The sequence below is a fragment of the Elaeis guineensis genome, chromosome 7 (assembly GCF_000442705.2).
Source record: "Elaeis guineensis isolate ETL-2024a chromosome 7, EG11, whole genome shotgun sequence".
Lineage (NCBI taxonomy): Eukaryota > Viridiplantae > Streptophyta > Magnoliopsida > Arecales > Arecaceae > Elaeis > Elaeis guineensis.
In genome coordinates, this window is record NC_025999.2 from 78,922 (window position 1) to 101,958 (window position 23,037).

A 23,037-nucleotide genomic window follows, 5' to 3' on the forward strand; every position below is an offset into this window, starting at 1 on the left:
TTTGATACATGAGATGTATAGATAGATCTCCTAATCTAAAATTTAATTTTAAATTTAATTTTAAAATATATAAATGATATGTAATTGCATGCATAAATCTGAATTTTGATCTATAAAGAGTTCTAGTTCATGTTCATATGATACATAGATGCATACATAAAATCTGAAATTTTTATATGATCTGAATTTTGATTCATATATGTGATATATGATTACATATTTAGATCATAAATTTATTTTTAATCTGATCCATGATTAGTATATGAGATATATGATATCATGCTAAGATCTAAAATTTTATTTAGATCTAATTTTACATGCATGTCTTTGATATATGTTTGTATGCTAAAATCTGAAAATTATTTTTATATTTTAAAACTTACTTTCATGCAATAAATTTAGATCGAAAATATGATTTTAGAATCTGAAATTTGTGTTTGTGCATGAGAGTTTTGGTCATGGAAAAATCATAAATTAGGTCATGTAATTGGATTGCATTTAAGATTTTTGATTTGAGTGATATGGGTCTAAATCGATTAAGTAGTTAATCAAACCAAGTCAAGTGTTAATAAGGGTCAGATCAATTAAGTTAATAATCATACAATTATTGTTGATCAAATCATTTGAATCGTATATGTAGAATCGATTAACCTAAGGACCTAATTTGGCTCACTAGTTTGAGCCCAATTCGTTAGAGCTAACCAATTCTAATCAATCGATCTATTGACGTCTAAGGCAAGTTAATGAGATGTGGTTATTTAATTAATTTTGTTAGTCAATCTGACTAATTTATTGGTATCTTAGAAAGATAATGGGGGGACCCCATCGATCTCTATTTATCTGATCAATTTGAAAGATTGGATCTTGAATTAGGTTACTTAACAATTTGGTTTAGTCCATGCCACTTAGATCGATCATATGATGACTGATTAGATGAGATCTAAACTTAAACCTCTTCAAAAATATTAAGTTCATAGGTCTTCCATCATTGTAGATGTATGGACGTACTACCGACGGTGATTGTTTTCGACTGGTTACAGTGGTTCAGTTACATCGAAAATACGCAACCACTCTATTAGCAAAGAGTTGCTTTAGGATAAGGATGGAGTTGGGTCCAATAACTGTTAGGTGAGGGACTCAATGACGGTATTGCACCTGCTTGTGAATGATGGGTCAGACTTAACTAAAAAATATGGGCAATAACTATTAAATGAGTCCACATGACTTAGAGACCAAGTTGCTGTAACATACTTAGTAAAATATCTGAACAAAGGATTACCTACGCATCGGTGTGCATGTTATCAAGAACTATTAGATGAGGTGTATGTCATCAGTGGGACTACAGCACTCACTAGAAATCTTTTATCGTGTTAGGATTTTCATTTCCTTCTCGGAGAGTGGAGGGATCCGATAAATTAGTAGGAGCTATTGTTTGCATCTTAAAGTTTCTAGAAGCAAATATAAATATTAAGTACAAAAGTCTAACTTGAATATCTACTCTCGCAGTTAAACCATAATGTCAGCCTCAAACTTTCTAGTCCGCATCCTTAAAACCAATCATTTGATTGATACCAATTACAAAGACTGGCTCAAAAATTTTAGGATTGTCCTGACCTCAGAAAAGTTAAGCTATGTTCTCGATCAGGATCCCATAGTGCTACCAAACCATCCTACTGCTGAGCAAAGAGCTACTTTTGAGAAGTTGATAGATGAAGACAGTCGGATCAAGTGTTATGTGCTAGCATCTATGTTAAATGAGTTGCAAAGCCAGTACGAGCATATGCCCACTGTCCGGCCATGATCACTCACCTACAAGAGTTGTATGGTGAGTAGAGCCGTATTACGTGCTTCGAAGTATCTAAAAGACTCTTCAATCTGAAGATGCGCGAAGAAAGTCTGTCCATAAGCACTGTATGACAATGATCAAGAACATTGAGGAGCTTGGAAAGCTTGGGCTAGAAATACAAAAGAAATTATAGATTCCTTCAAGCCCTTACCAGTTCATATAATCAATTCATTGTGAATTTTTATATGAACAAATTTGACTGCACTATTTCCAAACTTGTCAATATGTTGGTCACCATGGAGGGTATCTTGAAGAGTTCAAAGGATACTGTTCTCGCTGTGGAGTGGACTTTTTCTTTCAAGAGAAAATCTATTGGAAGGAAGAAAGTTAAATCTGTGAAGAAGCAAAAAAAAGAAAGCAAGCTGAAGAAGGATGATCCAAAGGCGGCTGAGGCAAAGAAAAAATATTTTCACTATTATGTTGAAGGCCACTGGAGAAGGAACTGTGCTAAATACCTAGAGAGCCTAAAGACCAAAAAAGGTGATAAGCCTTCTGAAGGTATATTCGTAATTGAATCTAACCATATGATTTCTTCTATTTTTAGTTGGATATTGGACTCTGACTCGAGTACTCATATATGTACCTCAATGCAGAGTCTGATAGAAAGTAAGAGGCTGAGAGAAGATGACATGATCCTTCAGATCAGCAATGGAGCAAAGATTGCTGCAGCGACCATTGACACTTACTCTCTTCGATTACCATCTGGTGTTAGATTAGATTTGAAAGACTGTTATTATGTTCCTGTAGCTAGCCAAAATTTAATTTTCATATCTGTGCTAGCACAGAAAAGTTTTAAAATTTATTTCAATAAAGATTTTTATTTCATTTATTTACGAAATAAATTTATTGTACGAGATCTTTTAAGTGACAGTCTTTATCACTTGCATGTTGATGCAAATGTGAATCTAAATGAGCAAATAGTGAGTGCCGTAGGCCAAAAGAGACCTAGAGATGAAATAAACTAGAAGTACTTGTGGCACCATAGACTAGACCATATTGGAGAGGACAGAATAAACAGACTGGAGAAGGATGGGATCCTTGGCTCTCTTGATCCAGAGTCATATCCAGCTTGCGAATCTTGTCTTCGAGAAAAGATGGCCAAGTTGCCTTTTGTAGGACACGAGAAAAGGGCCACAAAGCTACTTACCCTGATACACACTAACGTGTGTGGGCTATTTGATGTGCAGACCAGGGACGTTTATACCTACTTCATTATCTTTACCAATGATCTGTCTAGGTAAAATATGTATATCTCATGAAATACAAATCTGAGGCCTTTGAAAAGTTCAAAAAATTCAGGCATGAAGTAGAAAAGTAGACAAACAAACCCATTAAGGTTCTTCGATCTGATCGAGAAGGTGAATACCTTAGTCAAAAATTTTTGAGATATCTTAAGGATAACGGCATAGTCTCTCAGTGGACCCCTCTGGAACGTCTCAGCTTAACGAAGTATCCGAAAGGAAGAACAGGATCCTATTAGATATGGTCCGATCCATGATAAGCTTCACTGATCTCCCCTTATTTCTTTGGGGACATGCCTTGTTAACTGTCATTCACTTATTGAATAGGGTTCCATCAAAGTCTGTTCCTATCACACCATACGAGATATGGTTCGATAAGAAGTCGAGTCTAGGTTATCTCAAAATTTGGAGATGTCCAGTCTATGTCAAGAGATAAATGACGGATAAGCTAGAGGATAGATCTATTATAGCTCGCTTTATAGGGTATCTTAAAGAATTCATGGGATATTATTTTTACTTTCCACAAGATCACAATGTGATTATAAGTCAAAATATCGTATTCCTAGAAAAATAGTTTATCCAGGATGGCGATAGTGAGAAGTTAGTGAAGCTCGAAGAGAAAGTCTTTGAAGAGCTCAAAGCTATAGATCCTCAGAAATCTGTAGTCCATGAGCCAGTAGTTGATGTTTCTCTACGACCTCATAGATCTAGCAGGGTCTTCCGACCTCCTAAAAAGTACATGGGTATACTTACGGAGGAAGTAAAGAAAATATTTCTTATGAAAGATAGGGGTCATAGTGATGATCCTAATACCTTTGATGAGGTAATGTCTGACATCGATTTCGAGAAATGGTTAGATGCTATGAAGTCAGAAATTGACTCGATGCACTTGAACCAAGTCTGGACTTTAGTGGATCCACCCGAGGGTATCATGCCCATTGGGTGTAAATAGATCTACAAAAGCAAAATAGGTGCCGATAGTAAGGTAGAAACCTATAAAGCTAGGCTTGTGGCTAAAGATTATAGTCAGACGGGGGCATTGACTATCAAAAAATCTTCTCCTCCGTAGCCATACTAAAATTCATCCATACTTTGCTTGCTGTTGTAGCTTACTATGATTATGAAATCTGGCAGATGGATGTGAAAACTGCTTTCTTGAATGGATATCTTGAGGAAGATATCTATATGGAGCAGCCTATGGGTTTCACATCCGATGATGGTGATCACAGAGTCTACAAGCTGTAAAGGTCCATATATGGATTAAAGCAGGCTTCTCGAAGTTGAAACCATCATTTTGATGAGGCAATCAAATCATTTGATTTTATCAAAAATGAAGAGGAACCTTGTATATACAAGAGGGTCAGTGAGAGTACGATCACTTTCTTCGTATTGTACATGGATGATATTCTCCTTATTGAGAATGACATTCCCATGCTGACCATGGTCAAAAGATGGTTGTCCAAAAAATTTTTCATGAAAGATCTAAGGAAAGTGTCCTATATTCTCAGAATAAAAGTCTATAGGGATAGATCTAAATGGATACTTGGCCTGTCATAAAAGTTGTACATAAAGAAGATGCTGAAGAGGTTCAGCATAAAAACTCTAAGAGAGGTCTGTTACCTCTTAGGCATGGTATTAGTCTCTCTAAGATGATATGTCTGACCATATCTGAGGAGGTGCAGCACATGAGTAGGATTTCTTATGCTTCGATGATAGGAAGCCTTATGTACGTCATGCTATATACTCGACTTGATATTACCCTTGTCATGAGTACCACAAGCAGGTATCAGTCGAATCTAAGCGAGGAGTACTGGATAGCTATGAAGAACATTCTTAAGTACTTAAGAAGGACTAGAATTTATTCTTGATCTTTAGAGGTAATTCTGAGTTACGAGTCGAGGGCTATACTGACTCAGACTTCATATCTGATCCTGATGATAGAAAGTCTACGTCAGGATACATATTCGTTTGCAATGGTGGCACAGTTAGCTGGAAGAGTTTCAAGCAACCCATCATAGCGGATTCAACTACGGAGGCTGAGTATGTCACTACTTTGGATGCTGCAAAAGAAGGCTTCTAGTTCAAAAAGTTCATTACGAAACTTAGGGTTGTGACATCGAATGCCATACCATTGTACTGCGACAACAATGGAGCCATACCACTTGCTAAGGAGCGAGGTCTCATAAAAAATCTAAGCACATCGAGCGGTATTTTCATATCATACGCGACTATCTCAAAAAGAAATATATCGAAGTAGAACAGTAAACTCTACGGACAACGTGGCAGACTCACTGACTAAGCAATTAAACCAATCGAAAATGAAAGTCCACCTTGAGAAGATGGGACTTAGATTTGTGGTCAATTGGCTTTAGTCTAAGTGAGAGATTGTTAGATGTATGTCCTAAAAGCCAATATGATTGATATATTGTAATAATTCTAGGACATAATTTTATACTTAATATATTGATATAATCAATAAAAGGATAATTTCTTTCTCATTCAAGTGTGATGTGTTCTTGAATCATCTATGAAATTAGTTTCGATACATATTTCTAAAGTGTTGAGAATTAGAGACATGTATTTAATTCCTAAATACTCTCGATTATAGGATCATCATGAAGATGATGATAGATCCAGATAGACTGATACATAAATCATTTTTTTTGGGATAGATGAGTCTCTGATCTACTGTGTAGAGACACAGAGTGACGAGTGCAGATGGTTGTTAGAGAACAACTAGTACTGAGCGTGACCATACGAGAGATCACTTAGATTTTTATTCAATTATCAGTGATTATCTCAATGCTGTAGTTATATGACTGATCTTTTAACTTGAGATGATACTGCTACTCACAGTGAGGCTGTTGAAGTTTGACTGATACATAAACATGAGTCTCAATGAGCCCTTATAGTGGATGTTAGCGACAATTAGTCCACTGTAGGAGTGGGGTGTGCATCAAGATAGGATCTATCGACTTTGATAGAAAAAAATAGTCCTATAAGATTTGAAAGGCTATGTCAAAAAATCTATAGCTATAGTATTGTATGTTTGATGGAAAGGAGTTTGTATAGAAGTCACAACTAGATTTGAGCTAATCGAATCTATCATATGACTGATATTGAGGTTTAACGATTTATCCATGATCTGCCATCTAGTCAGAACTCATGATAGGGGGACTGAATCACACGTTAACTACACTTAGAGGTTCATTTCAGTTCTACTAGATTGCCACTACATACTGCTATGTGTCACTGGTAGATTGTGAGAGCTCACTAAGATCATTTTGGATCGACAATCCTTACTGAGTTAGAGTGAAATTATTTCGATCCATTGAAAAAAGTTTCAATGATACAATGATAGAGATCATTGTATATCTCACTATCAGATAGAATTGAACCTATGAGGCCACACAACAAAGAGATTAGACCTAAAATAAGTAATTGAGCTTATGAAATATTAATTAGGTTTAGAAAAATCTATTGGGTTCATGATAACCTTGCTAGCATATGGTTGGACCCAATTTCTCTTTCTGTTGGGATTACTTATTTGATAAGATAATTCTAACTTAATTACCTGCTAATAACCTACATGAATTAGATTCATGAGACTCTAATTATTAGGTATCTAAGATTATGGATCATATTAATTAAGGATGCAAGTCTGTAATTAATTTTTTTAATAGTTATTTTTGGGTGCCACCTTGATTTGATCAAGTGGGGCGTATCCATTGATTAGAGGGCTTTTAGTTCTCTTATGAGGCATCTCTTGGGTGTGTTTTGGGGTGTCTAATTATAAATGCAAAAGCTCCAATTGTTGACACCTAAAGGGTCTCCTAAAGTAAGTTGGATAACTTAAGTTAATAGAAAATCCAATGCAAGTAGCACTTGTATTATGTGATTGAATAGGATTCAATTCTTGTGTCTATTTAAAGTAACCTCCTTTAAGATCTCTAGAGCATTCAAAAATTAGCAAGCCCCATGCCTAGAAGATTTCCCTAAGCCCTCTCTTCCTCTCCCTCTCGCTTCTTCCTTTGGGCATCCCACACATCCCATCTTTTGGGATGTCCCAAAGCCTCCATGCCCAAAGTGTTGGGCGTGCCATCTTGGCTAGTTGCTGGTGTCTTGTAGCAGCACATAACAAGGAGAAAAGTCTGGAAAAGAGGAGAAGAAGAAGATCAAGAAAAAAGATCAAACGTTGATCGCGATCCAGGCTTTGTTCAGATTCAGCAGGCTGAATTTTAGAGAACCAAAATTCAGATCATAGAGGGCTGTTCCAGGCTGATCCCGAGTAGATACTCGTAGAGGCCGGACACTTATGCGGCTAAAAGAGAACCTCTTCTCTTCCAAATCTAGATTCGAAGAAAAAGATTGCGAAACAGGTATGTGATTTAATCATAATCTGAATTTCAGCATATATCAATTTCAGCATATGAGATAGATCTATGTAGTTTTATGTTTTCATGCATACATAATTCAGATTAAAAATATTTTATTCTTATTCTTCACTATGGTGTTTAAAAATTAAAATTTTGAAATATATATGCATGCACCAAACCCTGAATTCTAATAGAAGGAAAGCTCCAGACTGAAGAAAAAGAAATAAAAAAGAATTAGTTCTTCCATCTATGGATGGAAGAAGAAAGCCTGGTAATAAAAGACAGATCTTTTTTCAGACTGAAAAACCATCAACCCTCGGCCTTAAGGTGTGGATGGTGTATGAAGAAAGCTTGAAAAAGGGACACTCTGGGGTTGGTCGGAATCATATGACATAATAGAGCAAAACTTATGAGAAGCTGAATGGAATTCAAAGCAAGTTGGCCTAAACAAATCCTATAATAATCAAAAATATTTCGAAGAAAGTCCAAAATTAAAAAATGAAGGCCAGTCCGAAGGTTCTTTACATAAAAAGCTACTTGATCTGAAGGAGGAGAAATCACCCGATCATCTGGATCAGGTGCATAAAATCGGAACTACTTCGAGATATAATATCATTCTCAGAGCAAAAGGACTTTGGATTCAATCATAAAAGAAACTTCTACGGCTGGATCTAAAAGGGAGTCATCAACTAAACTAGCCGATCGACTACCTCGAGAAGATTTTGGACTGGGACCCTATCTATAGATCTATCTTCATTTTTTCTAACATTAGCCTTGCCTTTTTTACTACTACTGGCCATTAACAATGGTGGAAAAGATCGACAAAGATGCAAAGAAGGGAAGGAGGGGAGGAGAAAAAGCCAACCTAAAGGCAGAAGGAAATCTTGAAGATCATGAAGACACGAAAAAGAAGATGATTTTCTGGAGCTCTTGACACCCATGGGAAAACTCTCGAGCTCTCAGAGTTGCAGTAGAAGATCCAAATGAAGGAGGAATGCTTTCTTTGTATAGAACCCATTGACGACCGAGATAGATTCATTCAAATCAAGAATCATCCAGATCTTGACACTTGGCAATGCTAGGGGCCGAACATCATTCGAATCTTTCGATGCATCTACCACCTGATCAAGACACATCGCACTATCAGCATGGATTGTCAATATCCAATAATCGTCGGACGCATGGTGGCACCCGATTGGTCAAAATCAAATCAATTGGATCATTCCACTGTCCAACCAACTGCAACATTAAATAACCGTCTTTTCGATTCGATATCTCAATGATATCGCACGATCCTCGAAATGACAAAATGGCTGGAGATTTTCAATTTTCAAGAGGATCATTAATGCCTGTAGTCAAAATGATTGCAAAATCAGAGATGGCAGAAGATATGCTAACTTCTATGGTCTAATGCATCAAGCCATCTTGGACTTGGGAGTAGGGGACAACTGTTAGGACAATCAGATCTGCTCCCCGCCCCCGATTCGAAGTCGAGCCCCAACTATATGTTGGCAGCAGATGATGGACCATCAAAATGGGACCGTCAAAGGAGTTGTTCGACTATGGCGTCTATAGGATTCGTCACCCGACATTCTATCAACGTCATGGAACACGAATGGCCGATTATCTATCGGTAAATCGACGATCTATCGATAACTCCGAATCACCTTAGACGGCAACCAATCTTAACGACTCGATCGATTGTACAGCTGATGGTTAGTCGGTATATTAGAAGCACCAACATATATTCGGTATATCAAAATTATCGATTGTCAGTCAGTATATCAGAGTCAACGACCACGATACTACAATCGTATGTAATAACTATATGCCACGATTGTTAGTAGGTGTAAACTATCTACTAACTTCATGATTATGGTCCGATAATAGAGGTTAACTATCTTTTAGTAGCATAAAAAGTGGGACTCCATGTGTTCAATGGTTACACCCAAATTGCCTATAAAGGAGAGGTAAGGGAATAGAGGTAAGAGATTTTTTTTGGACTAAAATTCTGTCGAATTCTACTCTAAATCTTTTGTTCGCCACTCCCCACTGATTTAGGCATCGAAGATCTTCGTCGGATAAAATTTCGATCAGTGAATTTATTTTGCAGATTGCTCTTCATCGAACTCAAACGCACTTGAGGATTGGCCACAATACCACCAACACCACCACCACCATGGTGGTAAAGAAGACCACCTAAGATTGATTATTTTAACTTGTCATTCGACTTACTTTTTCAATAATCCAGATGATTGTCTGTTATCCATGCTCAGATTATCAATCAATGTGAAGAAATTTTTTATTATGATTGTCCTGTTACTTGTATCTTGAATCATTGAATAGAAAAAATGAATATCATTCGTTTTTGAAAAAAATTATTGTTTTTCAGATTTAGTTGAAAATTTTATGGAGAAAAATTGCATCATTAACCAAGTTGATATCTTTTATTAATTTGAATGAAAAAAAAAATAATATATTGATTTTTATTAAATAATTCAAGATAGATGATATATATATATATATATATATATATATATATATATATATATATATATATATATATATATATATATATTTTAAGTTAGTTTCGATCATGTTTTGGGGTACACAGAAGCGGCACGTGTATCGTCGGTAGCCACGTCCTCCGAAGCCAAGGTCTGCTTGCCACCAGGTGGGGCATGACAAACGCGCGGGCAATCTGCAGCCACACACGCACTCGGTCACCCCCCTCGCATTTCTGTGGCCCATCGATCGCTCAACAGGGACGGCGCAGTTGGAGTCGGATTTAGAGGGATGAAGACGGAGGAGGAGGTCTTATTGCGGCAGGACAAGAACGGATCCCCCTTTGTTCGGTGCTACCACCCATTTTCTGTTGCATGGCTCTACGGCACGGCGGCGGGATTGGTGCAGCAGCATGTCCAAATGGACTGAACTACCAGAAACAGAATCCCCAGTCCTCCTCCAATTTCCTCGGGCTCCGTCTGTCAAGTCTCAAGGTCCATGACCACCACATTCCACCTGTCGCATTCAGACGCTTCCCGTTGGCACTGGCAATCCGGAGGAGCCAGCTTGGTGGTGGCAACATCATCGGCGACGGCGACGAGCAGAAGAAGGCCCATCGAAACGGTGGCAGCAACAGCAGCAGCGCTCCGACTGCGAGGGATCAGAGAAGGGTCGCAGCAGAAGAGAAGAGAAAGGGCGACTGCGCGAAGGAAGGGGATGCCCCGACAAGCAGCAGCAAGCAGCAGCAGCAGCAGCAGGGCCCCTCGGTCTCGCTGACGCTGGAAGACGTGAACCCGGTGGGCCTGGGGCGGAGATCCCGCCAGATCTTCGACGAGGTGTGGCGCAAATTCTCGGGGCTGGGCCAGATCTCTCGGACTCCCACCGCCGACGACCGCCTCCTCGACGCGGTCCTCATCCGTGGACCCATGTGCGAGTTCACCATCCCCGGCGCGCAGGACACCACCGTGCTCGTTGTCGGGGCTACAAGCCGGATCGGACGAATCGTCGTCCGCAAGCTCATGCTTAGGGGATACAAGGTCAAGGTAAGCGACTCCATCTATGTCCCCCGGCTCCGTCCCCGAACCCTAACACTAATCCTTAATTTCCTCTTTTGTGTATTGATATCTGGCGGCTAGAAGAAGAAGAAGATGACGGGGGAGAAAGGCTTTTTGCTTTTTCTAATTACTTTAATTGCAGTTAACAGAAAATAATCAAGAAACTTATTGGTCCTGAATGAATCATTGTTGATCCACCAATCAGGCTTTAGTAAGAAAAGCTGATCCAGAAGTGCTAGATACGCTGCCGAGATCGGTGGCAATAGCGGTTGGTGATGTGGGCGAACCTTCCACTCTCAAAGCTGCCGTGGAGGGCTGCAACAAGATCATCTACTGCGCCACCGCACGCTCTGCTATCACGGGGGACCTCAACAGAGTCGATTACCAAGGGGTGCGCAACGTCACCAAGGCATTTCAGGTCATCTTTTGACCTCTGAAGAATGCGGTGGCATGCCCATAATTTGGGGGGCTTTTTATGTTATGACAAACAGGCAAACAGGCTCCAGGTGGCTGATCTGAGCTTTGATTTTATTTTCAGGATTACAACAATCAGCTAGCACGGCTGAGGGCTGGCAAGAGTAGCAAGAGCAAGCTCGTGCTTGCGAAATTCAAATCTGCTGAATCATTGAAAGGCTGGGAAGTTCGCCGGGGAACTTACTTTCAGGATGTTGTTGCTGCCAAGTATGATGGGGGGATGGATGCAAAGTTTGAATATACGGAATCTGGTGATGCTGTCTTCTCAGGTAATGCTCGTGCTGCCATTCCTTCAAGTTACCTCTGAAATAAATAAATAAATAAATAAACCAACCACCCGCCCACCCACCTCATTCTTTGGTTGTCAGAGTTTCAAACAGTGTAAAGAAATTCTGCTTTGGTGGCTATATGCATACTATCAGATGATTAAGGTACCCTAAGCAGAAACAAACTGGTGTTTCTGCCACATGGATTGAATTATGCTTCATGCTTCTGCCGCATGGGTTGAATTATGCTTCATGTGTAGAGGAATCTGAAGTACTCTCTTATCTCCTGCAGGATATGTCTTTACTAGAGGCGGATATGTGGAACTCTCCAAAAAGCTTGCTCTTCCATTGGGTTCTACACTCGACAGGTACTGGATGCTTGCTCTATTAAAGGGTTCAAATTGCATTATACTGCTAGTTGCAGGGGCAATATCTTATGCTTTGTCATCTTCATACTCATAAATGCAAGATATTCATTTACATAAATATGTGACGTGATGTGGCTAGGTATGATGGTTTGCTTCTCTCGGTTGGGGGAAATGGAAGGTCCTATGTTTTAATACTTGAGGCTGGCCCACTAGCTGATACTTCTCAGAGCAAAATGTATTTTGCTCGAATGACCACAAAAGTCGGCTTTTGCAGGGTCAGGAATTCCTTACCTCCACAGCCGCTGGATCTTTTCTATTTCCATCAAACTTGGTATTTGTTTTAATAGTGCTTATCTGCTTGTGAAGACTCGCTGCCTTTTGTAACTGTTTTTTGCAGGTAAGAGTACCATTTTCATCTTTTCGTCCGGTGAAACCAGATGATCCTCCCCTAGACCCTTTTCTTGTACATACATTGACCATTCGTTTCGAACCAAGAAGACAGGTTCATCCTCCTCCTAGTGCAATGAAACTAGAGTTGTAAATTTGGTGTCAAATATTATTCATTTTTTTTCCAAAGTCGTGTGATGCATCATGCATCTCATATTTCTTGTAACTCCTATATTCATATGCTTACTGCAGAAACCTGTTGAAGGACCTGGAGGAAATAGACAGGACCCTAGAAGCTTCAAATTGATAATGGAATACATAAAAGCATTACCTGTAAGTTGCTCTGACAGTTGATTACTTGTTTTGTACAATCCTTTAATAAAATGGAAAAGTTATCTGTCTGTCAATCCTATTTGTCTAAGTTGCCATTTATGTGTAACCTCCAAATTTGAAAATGCTGAAACTTTAGCATTAAATTCTACAACTGACCTTATGGTTCTAGTTATAAAACTATATACCGTTGGAGAGAGAAAGAAGCTATCCCATCAATCCGCTGCACTCGGACCTCTCACTGAAAATAATAACTACAATAATAAAAAACAAATAAATCTTGAAAATAAGGTCCTAACCTTTTTTGCTTTCATTAATTGATTATGAACTGATACATAAAGCCTCTAATTGTACTAGTCATTTTTGTTCTTTCAGAATTCGAGTCAAATTCCTCTTATAGTTGAACGAGATGAAAAATTTTCTAAAAGAATAGGAAAATTATGTTAAGAAAAAAAATCTGTCCAAGAGTACGACCTTAACCGGTACATCAATTTTTGACTTCTGTAGCATTCTTTAATTACTTCCAGATTGGAAGATATGCTCAGTCCATTTCTTACAAAAAAGAAAGAAAGTTTTCTTTGACCAGCCTGTTTTGGACCCCAAATGTTCTTGTACCTTATGTCAGCTAGGTGTGACGAATCCCTTGAAGGTGGTCACATCCTAGTAGTACTTGAATAGAGCTTCGTTTTAGTGCTTGGAGAATGCTGAATTCAGACATTATCTAAGAAAACTGTACCATCTGGAAGAAAAGATTCATAGTTGGATTTGGCATACATGGCCTCCAAATCACATTCGCTCATATCCAAAATGGCCAAATTAGTCCATGAAAGATCTGGTGGTCTTCTTGGATCAATGAGATGGCATGCATAGTATTTGAAGAAAACCAAACAGGTTCTGGAAATAATAATTGTAGAGTGGAGGGGCAACTTCTTAGGCATGGTGTGTTGCATGATTTGAACTTCATGCACAATCAACAACTTAGGAAAACTCTGTATATCTTAACATATGTAAGCACGTAGAACAGCAATTTATAACCTGTTTTTCTTGGGCTCATTCAATTTTCCGTTCGCTTCTAGTGTCATTTTATGAGGGGAATTATTTTGTGAAAATGAAACTTATATAAAGATTAAAGAATTAGAAGCTTTTTATCATCATACTCATCAGATTTATATATTGAATATTTGCAGACTGGCCAAGAAACGGACTTTATATTGGTTTCATGTACAGGATCTGGAATTGAACGCAGCAGAAGGGAGCAAGTTCTTAAAGCCAAGAAGGTATTTCTTTATGAATCATGTAACTTATCAACCATGTCATGTTCTCGAATTGCTGCTTGAAGTAAGCTTGTTTTTTCTAACAAAATTCTTTTTCATTTTCTTTCAGGCTGGAGAGGATTCATTAAGAAGATCAGGCCTTGGATATACCATTATTCGTCCTGGTCCGTTGCAGGTACCATCAGACTGATGTTGTGTTTCTATTCTTGTCACTAAAGGATGAATTAGTGATTGCATATAATATAACTGCTATACAGCATGCCAATTTAAGCTGCATTTGCATAGCATGGATTAAAATCATATGACTTTTGAGTTATAATTCTACAACATTTGCATAATCATGAAAAAATAAAATAAAATAAAAAACATAGTGCTTGAAATCTAAACTGGTGTAGTTAATCTTCCATGTTCAAAATATAATTTAATACAACTTATTCTTGTGCTTTATAGCTTTCTATGGGGCACTGCAGTTGGACATTTAACTTGTGACCTGCATGAAGGGAAAAGTGTGGAGATAGTGGAATGAGTAATAAATACATAAATAAATGTTTTAAATCTCACATGAAACTTGCAAAATCTTGCTTTATCCTAAAAGTTCCAAACACTTCAATTCACTAGGATGTACAATGATGTCATTGGCTGGTTCTTATAAAAAGGTGAATCCAAGGGCTAGGAGCACTGTTTCTAGAATGCGATCCATTGTTATATAGGCTCCACATGTTACGTAGGATAGGTTGTAGTTGAGAATGAGTGTATGATTCATGATGTTTGTGGATGGTTGAGGTGTTACCAGAGGAACTGTGGTTTGGATGATGGTGAGTTGCTGTTGGAAGGGGTTATTTGGGTTTTTAAGATACTATGATCATTCTTTTCTTTGTGACCAGAGAAAATGAGTGGTAAGACATGTTATTTGGCAGCTTTAGAATGGATAAAGGGGTTAGTATTGTGGTTTTGAGTTAATCAGTACAGGAACTATCTCAAGAAGAACTTTCTATTTTGCTAAGCACTAACATATTAATTAAATTATATTGGAGCTTCACCAAATACCTAGCATAGCCTTTTAACCGTGCAAGCTCATAAGGGCATGCTTCTACTTTAGGTTTCCAAGTTCCTTTAGTACTACATTTCAGTTTCATTTCCAATGGTTAATGCTTTCTTCCTCTTGAAACTTCACACTTGAAGATACTCATGATTCCGAATATGGCTTTTTACATGGATAGGATGTGGTAAACAAGAGGTAAGGAGTAGCGCTAGTGAAGGATAATCAGGAAAAATTGACTGGAATTTGTTTCATCGACCAACAAGTTTTACATGATGCCTGTTAAAGATGGATGTTCAGGAGACAAGCCAAATGGGAATAATAAGAAAATCTGGATGATTGCTGTTGAGGAAGATTTTGAAAGGGATGTTTTGGACTGTGGATATAACTTATGATAGAACTGCATGGATTAAAAAGATGTTGTGCTGGTTTCGTATTGATGGTTGGCTGATTGCTATAGTTCTATGTAGTTGATTAGGGTGTGGTTTGTCTTGAAAACAGGTAGTTGCGATATTAATGATTAACGTGGAGCTCTACACAACCTTATTGAAGAACCTGAGGGTTTGATATTATTACATTATCAATATAGTCATCCTTCCTGCGGATCATGAAGGTTAGAGTTCCTCAATTCCCTAGAGAATTACATTGCTGGCAACATTTCCAGCTCTGTGCCATGCATTCAAATATTTATCATGATTCAATAAAATTTATTGTTCAATAAATAAATGTTTTAAATCTCACATGAAACTGGCAAAATCTTGTTTTATCCTAAAGGTTCTAAACACTTCAATTCACTAGGATTTACAATGTTGTCATTGGCTGGTTCTCATAAAATGGTGAATCCAAGGGCTAGGAGCACTGTTTCGACTTTCGAGGATGTGATTGATGGTTATATCGGCTCAACATGTTACCTAGGATAGGTTATGGTTGAGAATAAGTGCATGATTCATGATGCATGTGGATGGTTGAGATGTTACCAGAGGAACTGTGGTTTGGATGATGGTGAGTTGCTGTTACAAAGGGTTATTTGGGTTTTTAAGATACTATGATAATTCTTTTCTTTGTGACCAGAGAAAATGAGTGGTAATATGTGTTATTTGGCAGCTTTAGAATGGATAAATGGGTTAGTATTGTGGTTTTGAGTCAATCGGTACATGAACTATCTCAAGTAGAACCTTCTACTTTGCTAAGCTGTAACATATTAATTAAATTATATTGGAGCTTGACCAAATACCTACCATAGTCTTTTAACCATGCAAGCTCATAAGGGGATGCTTCTACTGCCATCTTTAGGTTTCTGAGTTCCTTTAGTACTACATTTCAGTTTCATTTCCAACAGTCAATGCTTTCTTCCTCTTGAAACTTCACACTTGAAGATACCCATGATTCCAAATATGGCTTTTTACCTGGATAGGATGTAGTAACAAAGGTAAGGAGTAGCACTAGTGAAAGATAAATAGGAAAAGTTGACTGGAATTTGTTTCGTCGACCAACAAGGTTTAGATGATGCCTGTTAAAGATGGATGTTCAGGAGTTATGGAAAAGCCAAATGGGAATAATAAGAAAATCTGGATGATTACTGTTGAGCAAGATTTTGAAAGGGTTGTTTTGGACTGTGGATATAACTTATGATAGAACTGCATGGATTAAAACAGATGTCATGCTGGTTTCATATTGATGGTTGGCTGATTGCGATAGTTCTAAGCAGTTGATTAGGATGTGGTTAGTCTTGAAAACAGGTAGTTGCAATATTAATGATTAATGTTGATCTCTACACAACCTTATTGAAGAGGGGGAGGGTTTGACATTATTACATTATCAATATAGTCATCCTTCCTGCAGATCATGAAGGTTAGAGTTCCTCAATTTTCTAGAGAATTACATTGCTGGCAACATTTCCAGCTCTTTGCCATGCATTCAATATTTATCATCATTCAATAAAACTTGTTCAATGGGAATCTTGAGGTTGGATGAGATTATCACTATATCATGGCTTTAAAAGAGAGCAACCAATTTAACTCTTTAACACGAGGGATGTCTCAGCATGTGTAGTCACATACCCCTTGTGTGGCTTTAAGCACAGCCATCCCTAATATAACCTTCTCTGACATGCATCATATGGTTGTAGATGGCTGGACCTCGATTCTCTGTAAAGTGTTAGTTCAGTTCTTTTGTGTTTTGCCTTAGGATGTGTCTAGGAAGGTCAGCACTTGCAAAAATTGTCCTCAACTTTGATCTTTTGTAGTATTGACCTTTTTGCCTAATTCCAAAAAATATTTTTATTTTCCAGGAAGAACCTGGCGGTCAGCGTGCACTGATCTTTGATCAAGGGAACAGGATCTCTCAGGTGAGACTGATGCCCGTGCACCAAAAAATCTGGAGCTCCACAATTGCATCAGCTCCCTAACATCACTTCATAATGCAGGGCATCAGCTGCGCCGATGTAGCAGATATATGTGTCAAGGCATTGCATGATTCAACGGCAAGAAATAAGAGCTTTGATGTGAGATTTATGCATCTGTCTGCTTATTTGTCGTACACTTATCATTTTGTTATTGAGCACCAAACCTAATTAATTTGATCATTGTCAGGTATGCTATGAGTATGTTGCTGAGCAAGGAAAGGAGCTTTTTGAATTGGTAATGAATGAATCGAATTGTTTAAATCTTTATATTTTAATAAGTCAATTTGGTCTGTATTTCAGGTTTTTGGTTTCCTAATCTGTTTAGAAACTGCTATTTCAGGTTGCACATTTGCCTGACAAAGCAAATAACTATCTCACGCCAGCTCTATCTGTTCTAGAGAAAAACACCTGATTTCAAGAATTATATAACTTACTGATGCTACACGCCCGTTCCTTTGTATAGATACGGCAATTTTTGCCTGTTAGGCGATCATCTATAATTTGTACATGTAATTTTGTACATGATCCGTTGTCAATTATATTTGGTAGTGTAGGAGAAAGAATTGGTGGCATATGGAAGAAGGATACGGTGGTTTGCGTTTGGAGGATTGACCCTTCCTCTTCTGTGCCTAAAATTAATAACAGAACCATCAAGATACAAAGAAGAAGCAAAATCAATTACTTCAATCAGATAATAAAACAGCAACAACCAAGAGAACACATTGACATAGCTGCAAGAATGTTGCCACTTGGCTCCAATAGTGCCTCCGTTGAGAGCTCAATCGGGCACTTCGGTCGGTGGTGGTCAGACCCGTAAGAAAAGCCCGCACACTGGAGTGTGTTTGGTAGGGGATCTTAAGATGCCTAAATTAGCTAGAGTCTAAGAAACAAGGAGGAAAAATGGCGAGAAGCAACGAAGGGAGAATTTTGGGTCTGGTGCTGGACTCACCTCTTGCTCCTTCTTACCGCTTTAAATAGAGGTAGAGTCATAGGTTGTCATGTTGGAGTTGTGTGGTTGTCTAGAAAAATTAGCAACTTAAAAAGGGGGAGGGATAAATTGGATTCAAAAATTTTTACTAATTCTAATAAATATATACTTTAATCAAACTAACTTGATTACGAAGAATGAGTGATGTGCAGTAGTGGAATTTAGAAACAATGCAAGAATTAAAAGTAAGCAAGATGAGGCACAATATAAATACAGAAAATTTATAGTAGTTTGGTGCAATCCTACATCTACTTTCTTAGTTTCACTTAAAATTTCACTATAATCAGTTTGATTATAGTGTGATTGTTTTTTCAAAGAGCATAATCAAATCCAGTTAATTTTTTTGGATCACTAATTAAAATTTTACATAATTATTTTTTAGAATAACAATCCAATCCAATTGATTTTTTGGACTCACTAACTAAAATTTTGTAATATCCAACTAGCATAAAACCTGCACGATGTGCCGGATACTTTTTTTCTTATTTAAAAAATATGTCATATGCAAATATTTTTAAATTCATTATATATTTTATTTTAAAAATAATATATTTTATTAATATTTAATAATATATAATTTTATTAATATATTATTAAAATTTATTAATCTTCTACAAATATTTTTATAAAAATTTATTATTATTTTTGAAATATATTATTTTTATTAAAATACTATTGATCTTATCAATAATATTAATATTTAATTTTGTCATTTTTATTAATATTTTATTATTTTTAAAAAATATATTAAAATAAAATTCTTAACGTCTATCATCCACATATTCTTTTAAAGCCATGCAGTCTAATAGCATAAAGAATTTCTCTAGTTGTCTTAAGCAAAATTATTTGTACATCGCCTATGGTGTAGAAAATCTGATATGGAGTGCACTATCTCGCTCGATTGGTCCACATGGCACTCTCGTGGCTCGATATGACTGGACGACCGAAGATGCGAAAAAAATAAAAACAATGCACTGTTCCATCATCAGAAACATTTAATGCACGTTATAATCTATTTTTCAAATTTAACATGATGAAAATATCCTTCCCTCTAAGACGATGTTTTTACTATTATGCAGTCTAGTTAGATATTTCGAATGCTGCTCTTCTCTCTCTTCTTCCTCATTTTGTTAAGCTTTTGCGTGTTCAAGAAAAAAATTTCAGCCACAATGGTATGTCCGAGATTGTTGAGTAACATATAGATAATATTATCCATCCAAATAGCATATTCTATCTATCAGAAAGTAAAATACCATCTGCAGATACTTTTTTATGATTTCATGATAGCTCTTTTATTAGAGCAGTTTCTTGGTAGTTAAACAAAGTTAATGCGTTAGTAGGTTCAAATAGAGTTCTTTTTTCAGTTTTGAATACAGCATGTCATAAAAATTTTATCTAAAAGTATAATAAGTCAGGATATCATGACATTCTCGATTGATTTTATAACATCAACTTGGAAGTATACTTTTGGATATTTTTATGACATCCTGGATCAAAATGATGACATTCGATGTTAAAATAATGATATTCTGTAGATAAAATACATACCGAGGGCAGTTTTAATAATATTACAACATTCTAAATTCAAATTATGATATTATATATCAATATTATGACATCATATAGGTAAAACAAAATCAAAATTTTTTTTTGATATTTTTATGACATCCTGAATTGAAATTATGATATTCAACATTAAAATTATAATATTCTATCGATAAAATATCTTTCGAAGATAATTTTGATAATATTATGGTACCTCAGATCTAAATTATAATATTATATATTAATATTATGACATCCTGTAGATAAAACAAAATTAAATTTTTTTTTTTGATATTTTTATAATATTCTAGATCGAAATTGTGACATTCGACGTTAAAATTATGACATTTTGTAGGTAAAATACCTTTCGAAGGCATATTTTAATATTATTATGACATCTCAAATCTAAATTATGATATTATATATTAATATTATGATATTCTATAGATAAAATAAAATAAAATTTTTTTTTTGTTATTTTAATGACATCTTAGGCCGAAATTATGGTATTTGACGTTAAAATTATGACATTTTGTAGGTAAAATATTTTTTAAATATATATTTTGATAATATTATGATATTTCAAGTCTAAATTATGATATTATATATTAATATTATAACATTCTATAGGTAAAATAAAATAAATTTTTTTTTTTGATATTTTTATGATATTCTGGATCAAAATTATGATATTCGATATTAAAATTATGACATCCTATAGATAAAATATTTTTTGAAGATATATTTTGATATTTTTATGATATTTCAAATTCAAATTTTGATATTATATATTAATATTATGACATCCTGTAGGTAAAGCATCTTCTAAGTATACTTTTTGATATTTTTATGACATGTTGCTATAAAATTATGATATTCGATGCTAAAAGCATGACATCCTGCACCTAAAATATTTTTTGATTTTATTTTTAAAATATTATGATATTTTCGATCAAAATTATGATATTCTAAATTAATATTATAACATTCTGTAGATAAAACAAAATCAAAATACTTTTTTGACTTTTTTCTGATATCCTGGGACAGTTATGATATTTGATATTAAGATTATGACATCGTATAGTTAAAACACCTTCGAAATATGGTTTTGACAATATTATAACATCCGATGTCAAAATTATGATATGATAGATTAATATTATGACATCCTATAATCAAAACATAAATCAAGTATAATTTTTTAATATTTTTATGACATCCTGTATCCAAATTATAACATTATATGTTAAAATTTTGACATCTTGTTGGTTAAATGCCTCTCAAAGCTTGTTTTGATAATATTATTACATCCGATATCAGATTTATGACATTATAGATTAATATTATGATATTCTATCGGTAAAATATCTTCAAAATATATTTTTTGATAATTTTATGATATCTTATATCAAAATTATAATATTTAGATATTAATATTATGACATTCTATAGGTAAAATATCTTTCGAAAATAGATTTGATAATATTATGATATCCTATATTAGAATTATGATATTGTAGGTAATATTATGACATTCTATATATAAAACATCTCAGAAGATAGTTTTAAAAATTATCATAACTTCTTAGTTCAAAATTATGACATTCGGCGTCAAACTCATGATATTCTGGAGTTAAAAAGGTATCCTTATGTAGTTTTAACAATATTATGACATCCTAGGTTAAATTTATGATATGCTAGATCAATATTATGATATTCTGTAGATAAAATTCATCATAAATAAAATTTTTATCATTTTTATGATATCTTAGATTAATATTATGACATTCTAGATCAATATTATGGTATCCTGTAGGTAAAAATCCTCTTAAGTATATGTTTAGACAGTTTTATAATATTCTATATTAAAATTATAATATTTTATTTATAAATTATGATATTCTATGGGTTAAATACTTTTTGAAGATAGTTTTGATAATATTATTACATGTTAAATCAAAATTATTACATTCGATGTTAAAACTATGACATCCTATAGATATAGCATCTCCTAATAGTATTTTTGATAATATTATGATATGATAGATTAAAATTATGATATTCTAAGACTACACCATCTCATCTGATTATTTCACGTAATGCCCTCATGGTTGGATGTGACATCCCCAGTTTTTTCGCATTCGACAGTGTCGTGCTCTACAGCATTGTTGGGTATAAAATACCCCCCAGCCGAAGTTCGTGTCAGGAGTGACCCTCCAGGGATTCTACCGACGTCCGACCTTCGACGACGTCTTTCCGAGCCTCTCCGACGGTCGAGCCTCCGCAACCTTCCCAGGTTCTGCCGACGGATAAACTCCCACCAGTGTCGACCAGATTCTCCACGACGAACGGACTCCACCCAAGTTTCCACGATGGTCGACCACCTTCTAGACTTCATCCGGAGTCCTACGGGAGCCAGACTTCGTCCCCGAACTCCGACTGTAGGTAGACTTCATCCGGTCTCCTACGGGAGCCGGGCTTCTTCTCCGAACTCCGGCTGCAGGTAGACTTCATCCGGACTCCTACGGGAGCCGGACTTCATCCCCGAACTCCGGTTGCAGGTAGATTTCATCCAGACTCCTACGGGAGCCGAACTTCGTCCCCGAACTCCGGCTGCAGGTAGACTTCATCCGGACTCCTACGGGAGCCGGACTTCGTCTCCGAACTCCGACTGCAGGTAGACTTCATCCGGTCTCCTACGGGAGCCGGGCTTCTTCCTCGAACTCCGGCTGCAGGTAGACTTCATCCGGTCTCCTACGGGAGCCGGGCTTCTTCCCCGAACTCTGGCTGCAGGTAGACTTCATCCGGTCTCCTACAGGAGCCGGGCTTCTTCTCCGAACTCCGGCTACAGGTAGACTTCATCCGGTCTCCTACGGGAGCCGGGCTTCTTCCCCGAACTCCGGCTGTAGGTAGACTTCATCCAGACTCCTACGGGAGCC

The 23,037-nt window shown here is 36.4% G+C and overlaps 1 protein-coding gene across 2 annotated transcripts; it reads left to right on the forward strand.

Annotated features, from left to right (window-relative positions):
- Positions 1-10,216: 10,216 nt before the first annotated feature.
- Positions 10,217-18,137, forward strand: LOC105049239 (protein HIGH CHLOROPHYLL FLUORESCENCE PHENOTYPE 173, chloroplastic). Of its 2 annotated transcripts, XM_010928818.3 has the most exons (13): positions 10,218-11,011; positions 11,229-11,441; positions 11,562-11,766; positions 12,056-12,131; positions 12,271-12,406; positions 12,529-12,633; positions 12,771-12,851; positions 14,036-14,125; positions 14,232-14,297; positions 17,452-17,508; positions 17,587-17,664; positions 17,753-17,800; positions 17,906-18,137. In XM_010928818.3, the coding sequence occupies exons 1-13, from the start codon at positions 10,343-10,345 to the stop codon at positions 17,975-17,977; spliced, it is 1,896 nt and encodes a 631-aa protein (XP_010927120.1). In that variant the 5' UTR covers positions 10,218-10,342; the 3' UTR covers positions 17,978-18,137. The 2 variants fall into 2 exon arrangements, 1 of the variants encoding a protein (XP_010927120.1); XR_832772.4 differs by lacking the exon at positions 17,906-18,137 and having other exon boundaries at positions 10,217-11,011; positions 14,076-14,125; positions 17,753-17,788.
- Positions 18,138-23,037: the final 4,900 nt, after the last annotated feature.

What these genes read in the sequence shown, in the direction of transcription:
- LOC105049239 (XM_010928818.3), top strand. Translation starts at nt 10,343, where the DNA reads ATGGCTCTACGGCACGGCGGCGGGATTGGTGCAGCAGCATGTCCAAAT. An exon ending in AAGTTCTTAAAGCCAAGAAG is followed by an intron (nt 14,126 to 14,231) that starts GTATTTCTTTAT and finishes ATTTTCTTTCAG; the next exon opens with GCTGGAGAGGATTCATTAAG. An exon ending in CAAGAAATAAGAGCTTTGAT is followed by an intron (nt 17,665 to 17,752) that starts GTGAGATTTATG and finishes GATCATTGTCAG; the next exon opens with GTATGCTATGAGTATGTTGC.